This window comes from Ziziphus jujuba, chromosome 5 (genome assembly GCF_031755915.1).
Source record: "Ziziphus jujuba cultivar Dongzao chromosome 5, ASM3175591v1".
Lineage (NCBI taxonomy): Eukaryota > Viridiplantae > Streptophyta > Magnoliopsida > Rosales > Rhamnaceae > Ziziphus > Ziziphus jujuba.
In genome coordinates this window covers 10299647-10314353 of record NC_083383.1, presented here as the reverse complement: position 1 = coordinate 10314353, position 14707 = coordinate 10299647, and the positions used below count along the sequence as shown (strand labels likewise).

The window sequence follows — 14707 nt, the reverse complement described above, 5'->3', positions numbered from 1 at the left end:
TAAACACCCTTGAATCTTTTTATTATATTTTTTATTTATTCTATGTTTGATTAAAATTGCACGATACGAACAACCACAATAAATGGTATTTTATGGTCATTATGGTACATCTTTATATATAAAAATGTAGTATAATTTGAATGGGTGGTTAGGTTGTGAGCCCAAAAAGAAAAAAGGACATGAGCTAGCTGTTATGTCAAGGCATGCCAGTTCACATTTGAGTGAGATTTTTGACTTAGGAAGATCCATTAGGTATTCCACACCCTCAAAACACCTAATTGGGTCTTTACCCATTATGGTATTTGGCATTCTTTTTCTATATATAATATAATTAAGTATATTTTTTGTTAAATATGTAATATATATTTTTTTGGATAGAGATACAGAAGGGAACTCAAACCAATTACGCAAATGGAAATGGAGGTATGTGCTTTGGTATGCTTTTGCAAAGTTTTGATCTCATAGGCTGATAGTGATTGGCTGGCTGGCTGTCTGAGTCTCATAAAATCCTATATTCATTTTGGTGGTCTTTTTTGACTGACTACTTTTCTCTCTCTCTCTCTCTCTCTCTCTCAGTTTTATTTTAAAAAATACGTACTTTCGCTTTGGTGCACTTGGTTTTCATCATTTGTTTAATACTTGGTCCACTGCTTGCTGCTTTTAATCATGTTGGCAAGCCAGGTCCACTTTCTCATCCCCAACCTCCAACCTCTCTCCCTCTCTCTCTCTTCTTTTTTGACATAACTGAAAATATGGGTTTTTGAAAGCAGCTTGATGGGTCTGTGACTGTGAATGTGTTGAAAAGATATGGAACATCATGATCAAAATCAATCAAAGCCATCTTCTTCCTCCTCCTCATCATCTCCGGGAAGTGGAGGAGGAACAAAGAGGGAAGATGAAGAAGTGCCTCTTCCTCTCAAGTCTGAAGATAAAGCAAAAGCAGCTGCCGCAACATATCCCACTTTCTTTGGGAAGCATAGGATGACTGCTGCCATTTCTCATCTCCAAAACCAGATCAACATCATCCAGGTCCTCTCTCTTTCTATCTTTGGTTTCTTTGTTTCTTTCTTTTTATCTCTGTTTGTTTTTTGTTTGCCTGTCGGTTTTCCTGGAAAAGAAAAGGAAAGATAAATAAGAGTGAGGATGTGATGCAGGATGAACTGAATCAACTTGAAACCTTGGGAGTATCCTCCATTGTCTGCAAAGAGTAAGCAGACTTAGCTCTTTCATTAGTTTTTACACCTCACAATCCAAACCACCATCATTCTCTTTATCTTTCTTCATCTTTTACAGACTTGTCTCAAGCGTTGGAAATGTTCCGGATCCACTACTTCCAATGTAAGACTCAATTACGATTCTTAGTATTGTTAACGTTGTCAATATTATTTTGGTGCTGACAAATAGGTCAACTGTTGGCATATAACACAGGACTAAAGGACCACTAGATGTGGGTTGGGATCGTTGGTTCCGAGGATCCCATAACTCCCGGAACAACAAACGCTGGATCTAACTCCAAAATTTCCCACGAAATTTCTACCATTTCAATACGCAAAGAATCAAGAGAGACACAGAGAGAAGAGGAGAGGAGCTTATTGGTGTATTTTCATTTAACCATCATGGTTTGAATTCTTAAACCAATGTACTTATAATGCCTTAAAGAGCAAATGCATAAAAGACACACAAGGAAATTCATATTGGTTATTGCCCTTGATTCTTCTATTCGCTTTATCGTCTTCTAAGAATACATTGGTAGTGTTGTTTATTAACTAAATAAACCGCCCATCACACACAATATAATTTGCCTTCTTCAAAAGGTAACCTCTAGCTCAGTTGCCTTTGCCACAATATTTCCCCTAAGAAATAAAGCATATATATATAAAGACAGAAAAAAGAAAAATACATTTAACAACGTTTAGGGAACCATCGATGATTCATATTGTAGTGCTTATGATGATCCAATTCGCTAAATGAAAACCATTGGGTTTGTAAAGCATCCAACCTGTCATTTGCCCTTCCAGTCTTTCCAGTCGGAATGGGCAACGGAAACCATTACAAAAGGACATAACATTTCTCTAGCAACCAAGAAGAATATAACATAGAAATATTATCAAGAGCTTCAACTGTGCAAAATGGAGCCAAAATTGATAACATGATAACTCATTTAGGTGTTCCATTAGAAGCCTGTCGATAAAATATGAAAGAGGGAGAGAGATGTAAAATTTCATACATGTAACAATGTACATTGATTAACCACGCAAGTCATCAGGCCAAAGCATCACCTATTGAACTCTCAAAAACATCTACAACATACCACTGCCCTGATACAAAAACATGGTTAGACAAAAAAGAGTAAGCTATAACACCCCCATCAACTGCAACATGACCTGAAATGGTTGGATAAAAAAACAAAAGTTTTGACATGTCAGGACAGACATGCATCTCATTTCTCTATGAGTTAATCATAGCAATCCAAAACGTCACAAAATCGCATTTTGCCTCCGTGGGGTTGGTCTACATTACACACTGAACCAGTCTTGTAAAATGAAGAGTGCTCAAAATACTAGATACAGCAGCAACCAGTTCTACCTACAAGCAAAAAGAAACGCCGAGTAAATATTGCAATTGGCAGAATAAAATGTACATGCATACAAATGCATATAATCCCTGCAATAGGAAATTGATCTTCGGTTACCATGATGTACATACATAAAACCGTTGAGTGCTTTAGAAAATAGATTTGCCAACATTTCAAGAACATGCATTATAGGTCACTACCTAAAACTATGATGCAACAACAATGGAAGCTTTCATAACAAGTTATTACTTCTTTATGGTTCTCTGGGAAAATATATATATATATATATACATCCCTCCCCGAATTAGCAAAATCCCATAAAAATAATAATAATAATAATAACTAAATGGAAATGTGAACTATCAACAGGCTCTACAACATTAGGAACTAAGAATTGATGAGATGTTTGAGCTGTCATACTACATGTTTAATGCTATACCACACCTCATTTTTGGAGTGAGTGCGCAGTTGCACATTCAGCAAGCTACAAATTACATCCTATTAAATTAGCTGAAGGAATATATGCCGATAGAAGATTTGTGCACCAAGCATGACTTCAACAAAAAACTTTTAACATCCTCAAGAGTTATTTGGACATGAAGTGCATGAAAACAAGAAAACGAAAAAAGGAACATAACCATAAAGATCTAGTATTTATTCTCTCAGAAAATTTAATTGGTAGGTTACCAAATTGCAAAAATATACATTGAACAGTAAATTCATGTTCTCTACAAAAAAACTATACGGAAGTTACATTTGGTATTACATTTCACCTAAATCCAAGGGCACTAAGCAAGGAAATAGACATTTATCTTACAGCAGTTTTCTTTACCCTTTTATTTTTTTTAATTTTATTTGTTATTTTACAATGAGGCTTCTGGAAGGTTCAATAGTTTGCCACTTTTTTAACCCCAAAGGAAAGACATTTGTGTAATTTTAAAATGGACTTCACCTATTTTACTGATAATAAGCTTTTGTAATCGTGTGCCAGAGACAGAGCAAAAGAACTGTGGTTCAAGCAACAGTAGTGAAGGCAGTCAATCCAACTAAGAACTGTGGTTCAAGCAACAGTAGTGAAGGCAGTCAATCCAACTGAGAACTGTGGTTCAAGCAACAACTAGTGAAGGCAATCAATCTAACTGCAACTAGAAAAGGGAGAGGAAAAAAGAACCTCCACAATGTCTTAACGTCCAATCTAGAACAGTATCCTACTTGAATGAATTTTCTGGGAATTTTTACAAATGTACAAAAATGTCTCCCCAAAAAAAAAAAAAAAATCTTAAATTATTTTCAGAAGACAAATTATATAGCATTACAAGCACATTCCATTAAGACTATCCACTATGTATAACTTCTCTATCATCCACAGGCAATGACCAATTTTACCATCAAGAAAATGCCCATAATGATAAACCACTTCTACGGCAGACTGATACCTTAAAAGTTGACAGTCAAACAATGCATCGGAATATTAACTGCATCAACTCTTACCATATTCCACTAAGCTATCAGGAAGAAGGTAAGTGGCAGTTAATTTTTCTTTCAAGACTGCCTGTCTTTTCAAAACCAGCAGACACAATTATATAACTACGAGCCAATCTATCAGGTACTGGACTTGCCTTCTTCCCCATAAAAGGCAATCTTTCCATGGTGTCCTAACAACATAATAGTATCCAAAGTGGTCATCAGACAATTTTCCTTTTCATATTTTAAACAGCTCTTACATTTATAGCCATATTAGACATTAGAAACGAAATTGTGAATATTTAACATACCACATCAAAAGAATACATAAATACAATCCATTAGATTTTCTACTACATTACCAACAATTAATCACATTATATAATAGTCTCATAACTTTACCTAACTTATGAATAGATTAAAGGCCAAAATAAATAAATAAATACATAAAATTAATTGCACAAGTCAAGCATAAAGACCAACCTAGAACTTACAAATATAAAATACAAGAAGACAAAAACACGTAAGATAATGCAATAGCCACATACCTCCAAAATACAGGTTGCCAATGCAGTTGAAGACTGAAGTTTATACACTATCTACATAAGCCTGGATGTTAGAAGCAGATTTTAATTAGTGAAAAAATGCTTCTTAAACAGGTTCAGAAGACATATTCGCTGTCAAAAGTGTTCCACGAAACCCTTCCTCGGTATGTTGTATGTCCATCTTTTGGTCAGAAATCTCATCTGCGAAACATTGCCATATAAACTTCCATTATGGCTGTATTTTCCCAACCGATCAATGCATAAAAAATCATATCTCTAACCAAAATTTATTAAAACTTTTGATAGAACAATTTCAACCTCAAATTACGCAGAACTAAAGATTTTCATTTTTTTAAAAAATATAAGTCATAGTCAATACTCTATTTTGTTATCTCTATTTCATTAGAATCTTAAAACTATTTTCAAGGGCAAAAATAATTTTGTTTGAAACAAACATGAATTAGAGCTATTGCATTAGTCTTCAATTGATTTACCTTCTTTATTTCAAGCAAAGCAGAAAATATACATATAAATAAACTTTATATACGTTTTTGAGCAGCATGTAGTATCATGTATTTAAAGCATTTTTATTCCATTGTAAATTTTGTTGAGACACAAGGAAGGGGGAATTATGGATTTATCACCAACTTCAAAATTATGGAGGTGTTTATTGATTGCCAAACAAAAAATCTCTCCATATCTGAAAGCTTTGAAGTATTTTAAGAGGATATATTAATACATAATTTATGCCCTTCACTTTTATTTCAGAAGCCTGTAATGTAAATCCCACAGTTCCCTAGAGGCAGAACTGTCCAACATAATAGGTTTTAGAGAAGTGGAATTCTTCACCACAATATGCAGCTAGGAAAAACCAACGAGTAGAAGACAAGTCCTATTTATTTATATTATCTTGTCAAGCACCAATAGTAATTACCAGCAATATCTCGATTCTCATGGATTTCAGAATCAACCACCCAAAGCGTATCTCCAGGGAATATATTCATGTCTGCAAGAGTAGCACATTCTTTATCGATTATCCGGGTACCTTTGTGAAGTATCTGATTTTCCTTAACAATCTGCATACATCAAAACATTGTAGTGCATATTAAATATACATGAGAACCACATTTCACAAAGTGAATTCAAAAGTAAAGGCATTTGAAGGAAACTTAAAAAGAGGCATAGATAAGATCCAAAGACCTAATATGTCACTCAAATATATACTATTTGTGAGATAAGAGAGCAATTCTACTCTAGAAAATGCCCCAGATGAAATCTAGAGATTCCAATTTAAAATAAACAAAAGAAAAACACACTAAGGTCCAAAACTGTAGCATAGAAGGAAGCTATCTGATAAACTATTCTAACATATTGAAGTAGATACCACAAGGGATGCATATGTTACCCATTTTACATAAAATTAATGTACCATGAATCTAAATATTTTTATGTTCATTGCATTACCCAACATTTGCTCAACATTTCTGGGATAATTTCTATCTCAGAAAACAATTTATGTAAGATAAAAGTACAAGTCATAAAACACAACACATTCAAATCCAAAACTTATGCATGCCCATATTTGCATTAAAAACCCTGAAGTATGTATGCAGACAAGAATTTACTTCAAGCAGCATACCCCAAAGGATTCCCAAATCATCATCTTTAACTGGTATATTGAGGTGGAACCAGAAACTTTTAGACTCATTTGATTTCCAGAATTGGTCTTCCGAGAACGTTTCGAAACTCGACGATCTGGATCAAACGTGGTCTCAGATGCTTCTAAAACTGATTTTGGAGCTTCCTTTCCACGTACAAAATATACATATATGTCCTCATTACAATAATTCAGTTTCTGCATTAGCTCCAAGCTTTTTCGTTCCCCAATGCAATCTTCACACACCTAGCATAATTAAAACACCATGCTTGATGAAGAAATTTAAATAAAATGTTTTTCTTACAATTTTCACGGATTTATATATATAAGCACAACAGGGGAAAAAAAAAAAAAAAAAAAAAAAAAAGAAGAAGAAGAAAAAAGAAAAAAAAGAGTCATACCACCTTCACCATAGCAGGGTTACAAAAATCAACCAACATAGATCCTCATACATGAATAATACACATAGATAACAAACAAACAGACTATAAATGATACACATAAATAACAAACAAACTTATATTTATTTGGGAAATTCTGCACTCCTCATAGTATAAATATAAAATATCCACCACATGTTCCTGGCATCTCAGTTCATCATGAAGAATGCAGATTATGCAGACATGACCAACAAGTTCCAAACTTCAGAAGTATGAAAGAGGTAGTGATACCCACAATCTTTTATCTCTATCTCTCTTTTCATTTCTTCTTGTAATATATATACATCATATTAACATTTTTTAACTTAGATATCTCTTTTCAAAATCTATACAAAATGCATTTTCCAATATTACAAATCAGCAAAATAGTTTTTTAATTCAACATCGTTACTAACAAAAGGTCCTAAGGCAAAAGATAATCAATATGAATAGTGGTTGATGTGCACAAGCTTTAAACATTAAATAAATAAATAAAGTTCCAATACCTCTGGACAAGTCCTAATGTGAAGTTGTCTAGACTCAGCTTCATTATTAACTTCATCAAGAGCACCCATATCCTCCTCAGAAATTGGTATGTCTTCAGAGGATCCAACAAAATTACTTCCTCCAGTATTACTAAACTCAATCTCAGCAGATATGCCTTTATCCTCGACACCATCCCATTCTTCACAGAAGCATTTCCAATCAAACTCAGTAATAATTGTCAACCCATCTGTCTGAAAATTCATGAGAAAACATAAAGGGCAAAATTGTGGCATCAGGACAATATTACAAGCATAGATGACGAAATTTGCTTCCTGAACGGTTGTTTAAAATTAAAATTAATCACCTGATACTACAACTATTATTGTCATTTTCAAACAGAGATACCAACATAAATATAAAAGCAATAAGTGATTAAGAGGACTGCAAATAGTGTTCAACTCAAAACTAGCTGCAACTTCATCAGACTACATAGATTTCTTTCTTGTACTTACAGTAGAAGACTTTTGGAAAATGGAACCACGTTTGCAAACCAGATCAGGAGGCCTTTCTAACAGTCGTGAATGCTGTAGGAAAACATAATGACATAAGTATACTTACAAGATAAAGAGAGAAGTGCAGAAAGTCTTGAACATTGTAGAGGTAATGGAATAGGTCTAACGATGCCCATATCTTTGGCTTAGTTCTAATACATCAGTATAGGATTTGAACCAGTGGTCCGCATTTTTTTGTATTGAAACCAACGTTAAAAACAGAGGTCTTGATATCTTACAACACCAGTGCTAACTTCCCAAAACTCAACATACAACTGCATGCAATCCAAATTCATTTAAGCTAATGACAAGTAACAATTACTAAACATCATTAAATGAATTAAATTCATGGAAAGCACCAATGAATCTTTACGAGAGATTCAAGAACAAGATGTACATAAAAGAAGTGCCACAGATGAGCAAGTACCTTTTCACACTTCAGTGAACCAATGATGCTATCCAACATTTCGGGTTTCACCGATGATGAAACATTCTTGGCAGTTGCATTAATATAGTTTCTCCACTTTAAAATCCAGGAAGTAGGTACCAAGTAATATTTGCAATCTCGAAAAAGCGGATAACTCTTTCCAGTAGCTAATTTCTCATGATTCTGGCGCTGTTTGAGCCTGACCATTCTGCAGTAGGAATAATTGGAGTCAAGCTATTATACATGGATCAACTCTGCACTAATGAGGAATGTTAAATTGACCTTAGAGAATCCTCCATGCATGCCACTTCAGAGAGTTCATCGCTACATAGGGAACATTGTCTAGAGTCTGAAGGAAAAGTTGAACAACCCAAATCATCATCGGGTTTTACAGCAAAAGCATCTTCATAAAGGAAGAGCCACAGAGCCTCAGGAACAAGCAACCGCTTAGCTCCCACAGCTTGCTCAGGCATAAGTTCACCATGAGGACACCTAATTGAAGCTGTTGGCCCAGCATCAGCTTCAGTTGGGGCATCAAGTATTTTTCTTTTAAGCCACTGTTGCAACCTACAAACATGAATTAATTAGCATCAAATGTTCATTGGAAATATGCTATCATTCCAATTTTTAAAGAATGAAGGTGAACACATTTACATTTGAAATTTAATAACAGATGGAAACAGATATGAGGATAAGACAATCCAAAAAGGTTCAATGAAGATGAACCGGCTTTATTATTGGTTCATATAAAGGAAAGAGTAAAACAATCAACAAATTCCCAGCACAAGGATGTGGGGAAATGTTGGAGAGTTTAGAGCAATAAAAGTATTTATCATACCATGCCTTAGAAACATTATAGGTCCCATCTTGAGACCTCCCTGCAAGTGCATCTTCAGCAACTTGTTTCATTACTGTTCTGCGATCCCTATAGCTATCAGCAGAGACCAAATTGCGGGCTCCATCGATAAGGCAATCTACACAGTAGTCACTATTGGAAAGTTCCGGACCCCCATTATACTGAAATCACAAGCATTTAAGTTTTTTCTTAAGAAAATCATTAGTGATTTTGACAGCATACATGCATAGTAAAAAGGAAATAACATAAACAACTCATTTACCAGATAAAAACATGGACACACATAAGGTTGGCCAATCCCGGAAAGGAAAATCATTTAATTATACGGAAAATAATCTACAACACAGAAACGTATAAAACTGACAGAAGGATTGTCAAAGAACATTTCAGATAACATTTTGAGACATGCATCAAAAACATCGAGAAATGTATCCACCTTCTCTCCATAAACGGCACCCTTTCTTGCATTCCTCAGCTACTTAAACACAAACAAAGAGAAAGAGTACACTATTGTGCCAACTTTGCAGGTCATCGATTCACAGTAAGCATTCAAGAAAAATATCAGACTAACGTAGTACATTTTGACCAGCATCAGAATCAACCAAAATAAATAAAAAATAAAATAAATAAAAAATTGCACACACCAAGCAAGGAAGGCAGTTTAAAAGAACTGCCAACATCCATCAAGTGTCTCCCAGCAACTGAAAAATATAAGCATCTGGCAATATCAAATTTCCTCTTAATACAGTATTCCAGTCCATTCTACTTAAAAAATAATCAGAACTCCAATTTATAGTCTCCAACCTTTCATATACACATACAGGATAACACACTATTCATCTTCTCTAACAATCTGGGGTTGAACATCAAAAGCAGAAGCACATTTTAATTGAAATTTAGCAAATGTCTCACCATCAGATATTATATTCAAAGGATTCAACTAGAAAATAACTCCAATAGACAACATCTAGCAACAATGAAAAGTTTATTTTTCAATTAATACCAACATCTTCAAGGTGAAATCCTTTAGGTAAAGATTATCATCGTAACTCTAATTGTTCTGTAACTTCTGTTAACTTTTCAGTTCAGAAAAATGCTTTTCCATTCTGAAATTACTTAAAACTCTAATATTTCTGTAACTTCTGTTAACTTTTCAATTCAGAAAAATGCTTTTCCTCTAAAATTACCTAAGTTATTTACATCTGCGTCTCTTACAAACTTTTCTTGAGCGATTTCCCATCATCTAACTCCATATGAAAATGAATACAAATGTCTTAGTTTGCTATTCCCTTTCAATAAAGTTAACAGGTACTATCATAATAACAGCTCCTAACCTAGAGGTCTAATATTTCACAACATTCAACATAATGAAATCAAATGGCATACATTAAAGCAACAGGATAGGATAATAAAAAATTTCCAGTAAAATACTTCTGTGAAAATAGTTTAAACCCTCAAGAAATTTAATTAAAATCTGCAACAAAGTTAATGTCCAAAGACAAATAAAGCATGAGACAAAGTTAAGCAAAGTCAATACATATTACATGAATACGTACCTTAGAGAATAACATAGTCCAAGCTTTAGCTGACAACCGTTTCATGGAGGTAACCTTTGACACTGGTACTTTTCCATGCGGGCATTGGATGGAAGTGTTGTCAAGAACACTGCAGGTAAATACTATGTAAACCAATTGCAAAAAAGGAGAAAATAAATTAAAAACCAGTAGCCAAGATAGTATAGTTGCCAAGGGAAGCTAACATTGACGTTAACAAACTTTTTTCTTACGGTGGAGTAACATTGTCAGCCCACTGACGAAGCCAATCTGCCAAAATCCAATAAAAAGGATCTTCAAGTGATCGAACAGGAGCTTCAGACAAAACTGATCGTACTTCCTGTCTTCTTTCTGTGATACGTTTCAACTCCATTTCTTTCTTCAATGTGTATTTTTGGCAAGCATCAACATACGATTCATTAAAATTTTTCAACTCTTCTTCAAGATGAGAAGGTAGAGAAACATCATGTAAGGAAACCACATCACCTTCTATTTTCTTATTAACACATACTAAATTTCCTTTGGCATCATCTTTTCTGGAACCTCTGATATGATACATCAACATATATGCATCACTGGAAGAAAATATCTCTACATGGCTACAGGTACTAGGTTCTGAAAGGTGTTGCTGAACAGCATCTGTATGATCTCCATTGGCAACAACACCAATTGCTTCTATGCATGATGGGATAATATTTGACTCAGGTCTATCAGGTTTTGAAGTTGGACTTGAAGACCCTTCTCCAAATGGCTGAAAACCTAAGTTTGAAACATGCTCATCGTCAAATTCCCACCACTGCCCTGTATTCTCATCCTTAATATGAGCTATGTAATGGCCACTATTCACAGCAGTTCCCTTGTGAATCAGAACAGCTGACAAGTCATAGATTGATTCAACTTGAGAAGGCTCAGACAATCTCCTCCTCATATCTAGTTCTCCAGGGAAACAAAATGCAGAAGTAATTTTCTTCTTTGTAGTAGTCTACTGACACAAATTAATGCACAAATAAAAAATATTAGATAAATACAATACTCACACACACAACATAATATGGAACCTAGAAAATACAAGTTGATAGTACCTTTGGAAGGAACACACAACGCTTGAGCTGAAAATTAAGTACAGGTGGCAATGTGCGAAGCTTGATGCTCCTGGTAGCATCAACTCTAGTTTTACATGACTCACAGAAATATTGATTATCTCCATGAAGCTCTTCCACACTAAGATAATCGTCTAAACTCTCATCTAAACTTTTCAAGCCCTTTACATTCAGCTCCAGCTCATAAAAGTCTTCCATGTTTGAAGAAGCTTCAGAATCTTTTCCACATCGAGAGCACCTATATAACAGTCATAAAATAAAATTAGTGTATACACCATTCATCATGCAGACATCCAATTAAAAATAGGATAACAAACGCTGACATTCAGATTAGCTGAAAGCATGTTCTAAGAGTTACTTTGACAAGAAACATAGACATTTTCAATAAGTTGACACTTGATTGCAAAGCAAAATTTGAAACATTAAATGTAACTGATGACAAGTAACAATCTCCTATCCTACTTTTGCTTCACTCTCTCCACTTAAAAAATAAAAAATTAAAATTAAAAATAAAAAAGGGATTCACAGAAAACAAAAAAAAAAAACCTTTGTTTCATATATCAACTTTGACAGCACCAAGAATCCAATATCCGGGGGAAAAAAACGAAAGAAAAAAAAAAAAAAAAAAAAAAAAAAAAAAAAAGAAAGATTATAACAAGAATACTATTGAAACTACTAGTGCAACACACTAAATATTAGACTGTTACTGGATGCAAACTTACGTCGTCACATTAGACACACTTCCACGGAAAAGATCTTGGACAATAGTCCTTGCCTTTGAAACTTTAGAATGGCTCAGGCAATGCTCAAGCAAAGAAAGAAGCAATGTCAAAAACTCATGGCTATCCTGTTGAACTCCATTATCTAGCTCCAGGGTTTTTACAAAAGGAGATGAGTCTATAAAAGCCATTTTACTAGCATGCAACTGTGCAAAAAGGCGAGCAAGCTGATCCAAAACTGGCTGCTGTTTCAAAAGATCTGGTTCAACAGAAAAGATACCTCCACGAAAAGATTTATTCATGTACAATAACTGGAGTATGCTATTTGCATAGCATGTTGCACCTAAATTTGTAAGACCTGCAGGAGAGTCAGCAGAATCTCGAAGATCCTTTCCTGGATCTGGGCCAAGAGATTGTATAATATCTGATGTTTTCTGCCATAAGCCCGCTTTCCGGCTTCCACTGGGAGGTGGAGTTAACCCACAAAAGCAATTTGGATTATCTTTAGTATTCACACGGCATCCTTGACAAACAGGCTTACAGATTTTATAAAGCATATTAATATCATCATTGGTTATGTCACCGGTTGTATGGATTTTCCTACAGAAAAACAAAATAAAAGATAAATTAACAAATACAGACCATGCATAGCAAGCAAGAAAGGTTACTAAATCACAGAAAACAAAAAACAGATATACCTCAATATTTCAGAAGTGGTGTCACCGTTATCGCCTTGTTTGTGTCTTTTATTTTTACCACGTGTAGTTGGTCGGCTCATTTTAACAACCAACTGACCCTGCAGAGTGCCAGAATGAATATCCAGATTTCAAGGGCAATAAATGTAAAAGAAAATTGAACATATCAAATAGCAATGAATTAAAATTCTTAATCTCCAAGACCAAAGGATCAAAATTGTTGAAACTAATTTATACCTAATTTCCATTTGTTATTTATTTTTTTAACTCTATTTATATTGTTAAACAATATTCATTTAGGTCTGCTAGATTGTTTCACTAAAAGTAACCCACATCAAATATCTATGTCAAGGAAAGAATGAATAACTTCCAGTTCTTTGTTTAATGAATAACTTCCAGTTCTTTGTTTATTCCATTGACCTAAGGGCAAAAAAAAAAATGTAGTGATCCTGAGGAGAAACAAAATATAAGGTAGCATGAAGTTTTGCATAAATGACAAGAACGAAAAATAGATATAAAAGAGCACCCATAAATTTCAACCTCGAAGAGTATAGTAGATGGAGAAAACAAAAATACCAATAACTCGGAATTCCAAACAGCATTTGATACTGAATACTGAATGGAGAACAGACAAAAATGCCAACGTGCAAATCATGTCCATCCACCCAAAAAAAAAAAAAAAAATTCTGGGAAACTAAATATACAAAAGCGGCGCTGCTACAACCATGACAAAACACATTGCCCAACTTCTTTTTTCTCTTCTCTTTTGTTCCTTCAAAGAAAACTAAGCAATTAACACTAAACAACAACAAAAACCCCTCCACCCACACCCCCCAAAATAAAAACATTCAAAAAGAAAGCTACTTAATATAAATAAATAAATAAACAACGAAGCAAAACCCTAGAAACTCAAATCAAAATAAGGAATTACAACAATTGATATTCCGTACAGGCTATTAAAAAAATCACAAAAAAAAAAAAAAACAAACAAACAAACAAACAAAAAAACAAAAACAAAATGGATAGTGTCAAAAGCGATACCTGAGGAAGGAAGAAGCAAAACGAGAGCTTGGAAGATGGGGAAGAATAAGATCAAAACCAAGAAAGAAAGAAAAAAAAAAGAAATATATAGATATAAGAACTTGTTGTCACAAGTATTTCAACAATTACATTATACAATTCCTATGTGTATGTTCGTATAGATATTATACATATATATATATATATATATATAGCAATATAGGGATTTTTGTAATGATCGGAAATGAAGGGAAAGGTCAGAGAGAGAGAGAGTTAGGGAGGGAAAAGGGAGGAGAGAAGAGAGAGAGAAGTGTGGTCAGAGTCAGAGAGACAGACAGAGGGACACAACTTTTGATAGAAAATAAATAAAAATAAATAAAAAAATTACATATTTGATATTAATGGGTTTTAGTTTTTTAACCGAGATGATGAAGAGGAGGCCCGAAGTCGTCAAACATGGAGTCAGACCCTCTACAGTCTCCACATTTTTTTTATTTTTTATTTTTTATTTTTTAACTCGCCACGCTCTTTTTATTCTCTTTCTTTTATATATATATATATATATATATTTATATTTATATTTTTTTTCTTTATACTTACTAAATGTTAAAAATTACAATATTTGTTATGGAAAAAATTT

At 33.9% G+C, this 14707-nt stretch overlaps 2 protein-coding genes across 4 annotated transcripts; one reads left to right on the top strand and one right to left on the bottom strand.

The window, feature by feature from the left end:
- Window positions 1–559: 559 nt before the first annotated feature.
- LOC107420800 (guanine nucleotide-binding protein subunit gamma 1) lies at window positions 560–1701 on the top strand. The gene is made up of 4 exons (XM_016029859.4): window positions 560–1029; window positions 1155–1207; window positions 1294–1338; window positions 1429–1701. The coding sequence occupies exons 1-4, from the start codon at window positions 808–810 to the stop codon at window positions 1508–1510; spliced, it is 402 nt and encodes a 133-aa protein (XP_015885345.2). The 5' UTR covers window positions 560–807; the 3' UTR covers window positions 1511–1701.
- Window positions 1702–2188: 487 nt separating this feature from the next.
- LOC107420799 (ubiquitin carboxyl-terminal hydrolase 26) lies at window positions 2189–14417 on the bottom strand. 3 transcript variants are annotated; one of them, XM_048475918.2, is made up of 17 exons: window positions 14089–14417; window positions 13051–13148; window positions 12356–12952; window positions 11616–11871; window positions 10767–11515; window positions 10537–10645; window positions 8963–9141; window positions 8407–8691; window positions 8125–8332; window positions 7937–7972; window positions 7659–7730; window positions 7167–7397; window positions 6224–6487; window positions 5519–5660; window positions 4588–4785; window positions 4067–4230; window positions 2189–2586 (listed from the first exon to the last, which is right to left on the bottom strand). In XM_048475918.2, the coding sequence occupies exons 2-15, from the start codon at window positions 13128–13130 to the stop codon at window positions 4691–4693; spliced, it is 3303 nt and encodes a 1100-aa protein (XP_048331875.1). In that variant the 5' UTR covers window positions 13131–13148; window positions 14089–14417; the 3' UTR covers window positions 2189–2586; window positions 4067–4230; window positions 4588–4690. The 3 variants fall into 3 exon arrangements, with proteins under 3 accessions (XP_048331875.1, XP_048331874.1, XP_015885340.2); XM_048475917.2 differs by lacking the exon at window positions 4067–4230; XM_016029854.4 differs by lacking the exons at window positions 4067–4230; window positions 7937–7972 and having other exon boundaries at window positions 14089–14416.
- Between the last annotated feature and the right edge of the window lie 290 nt (window positions 14418–14707).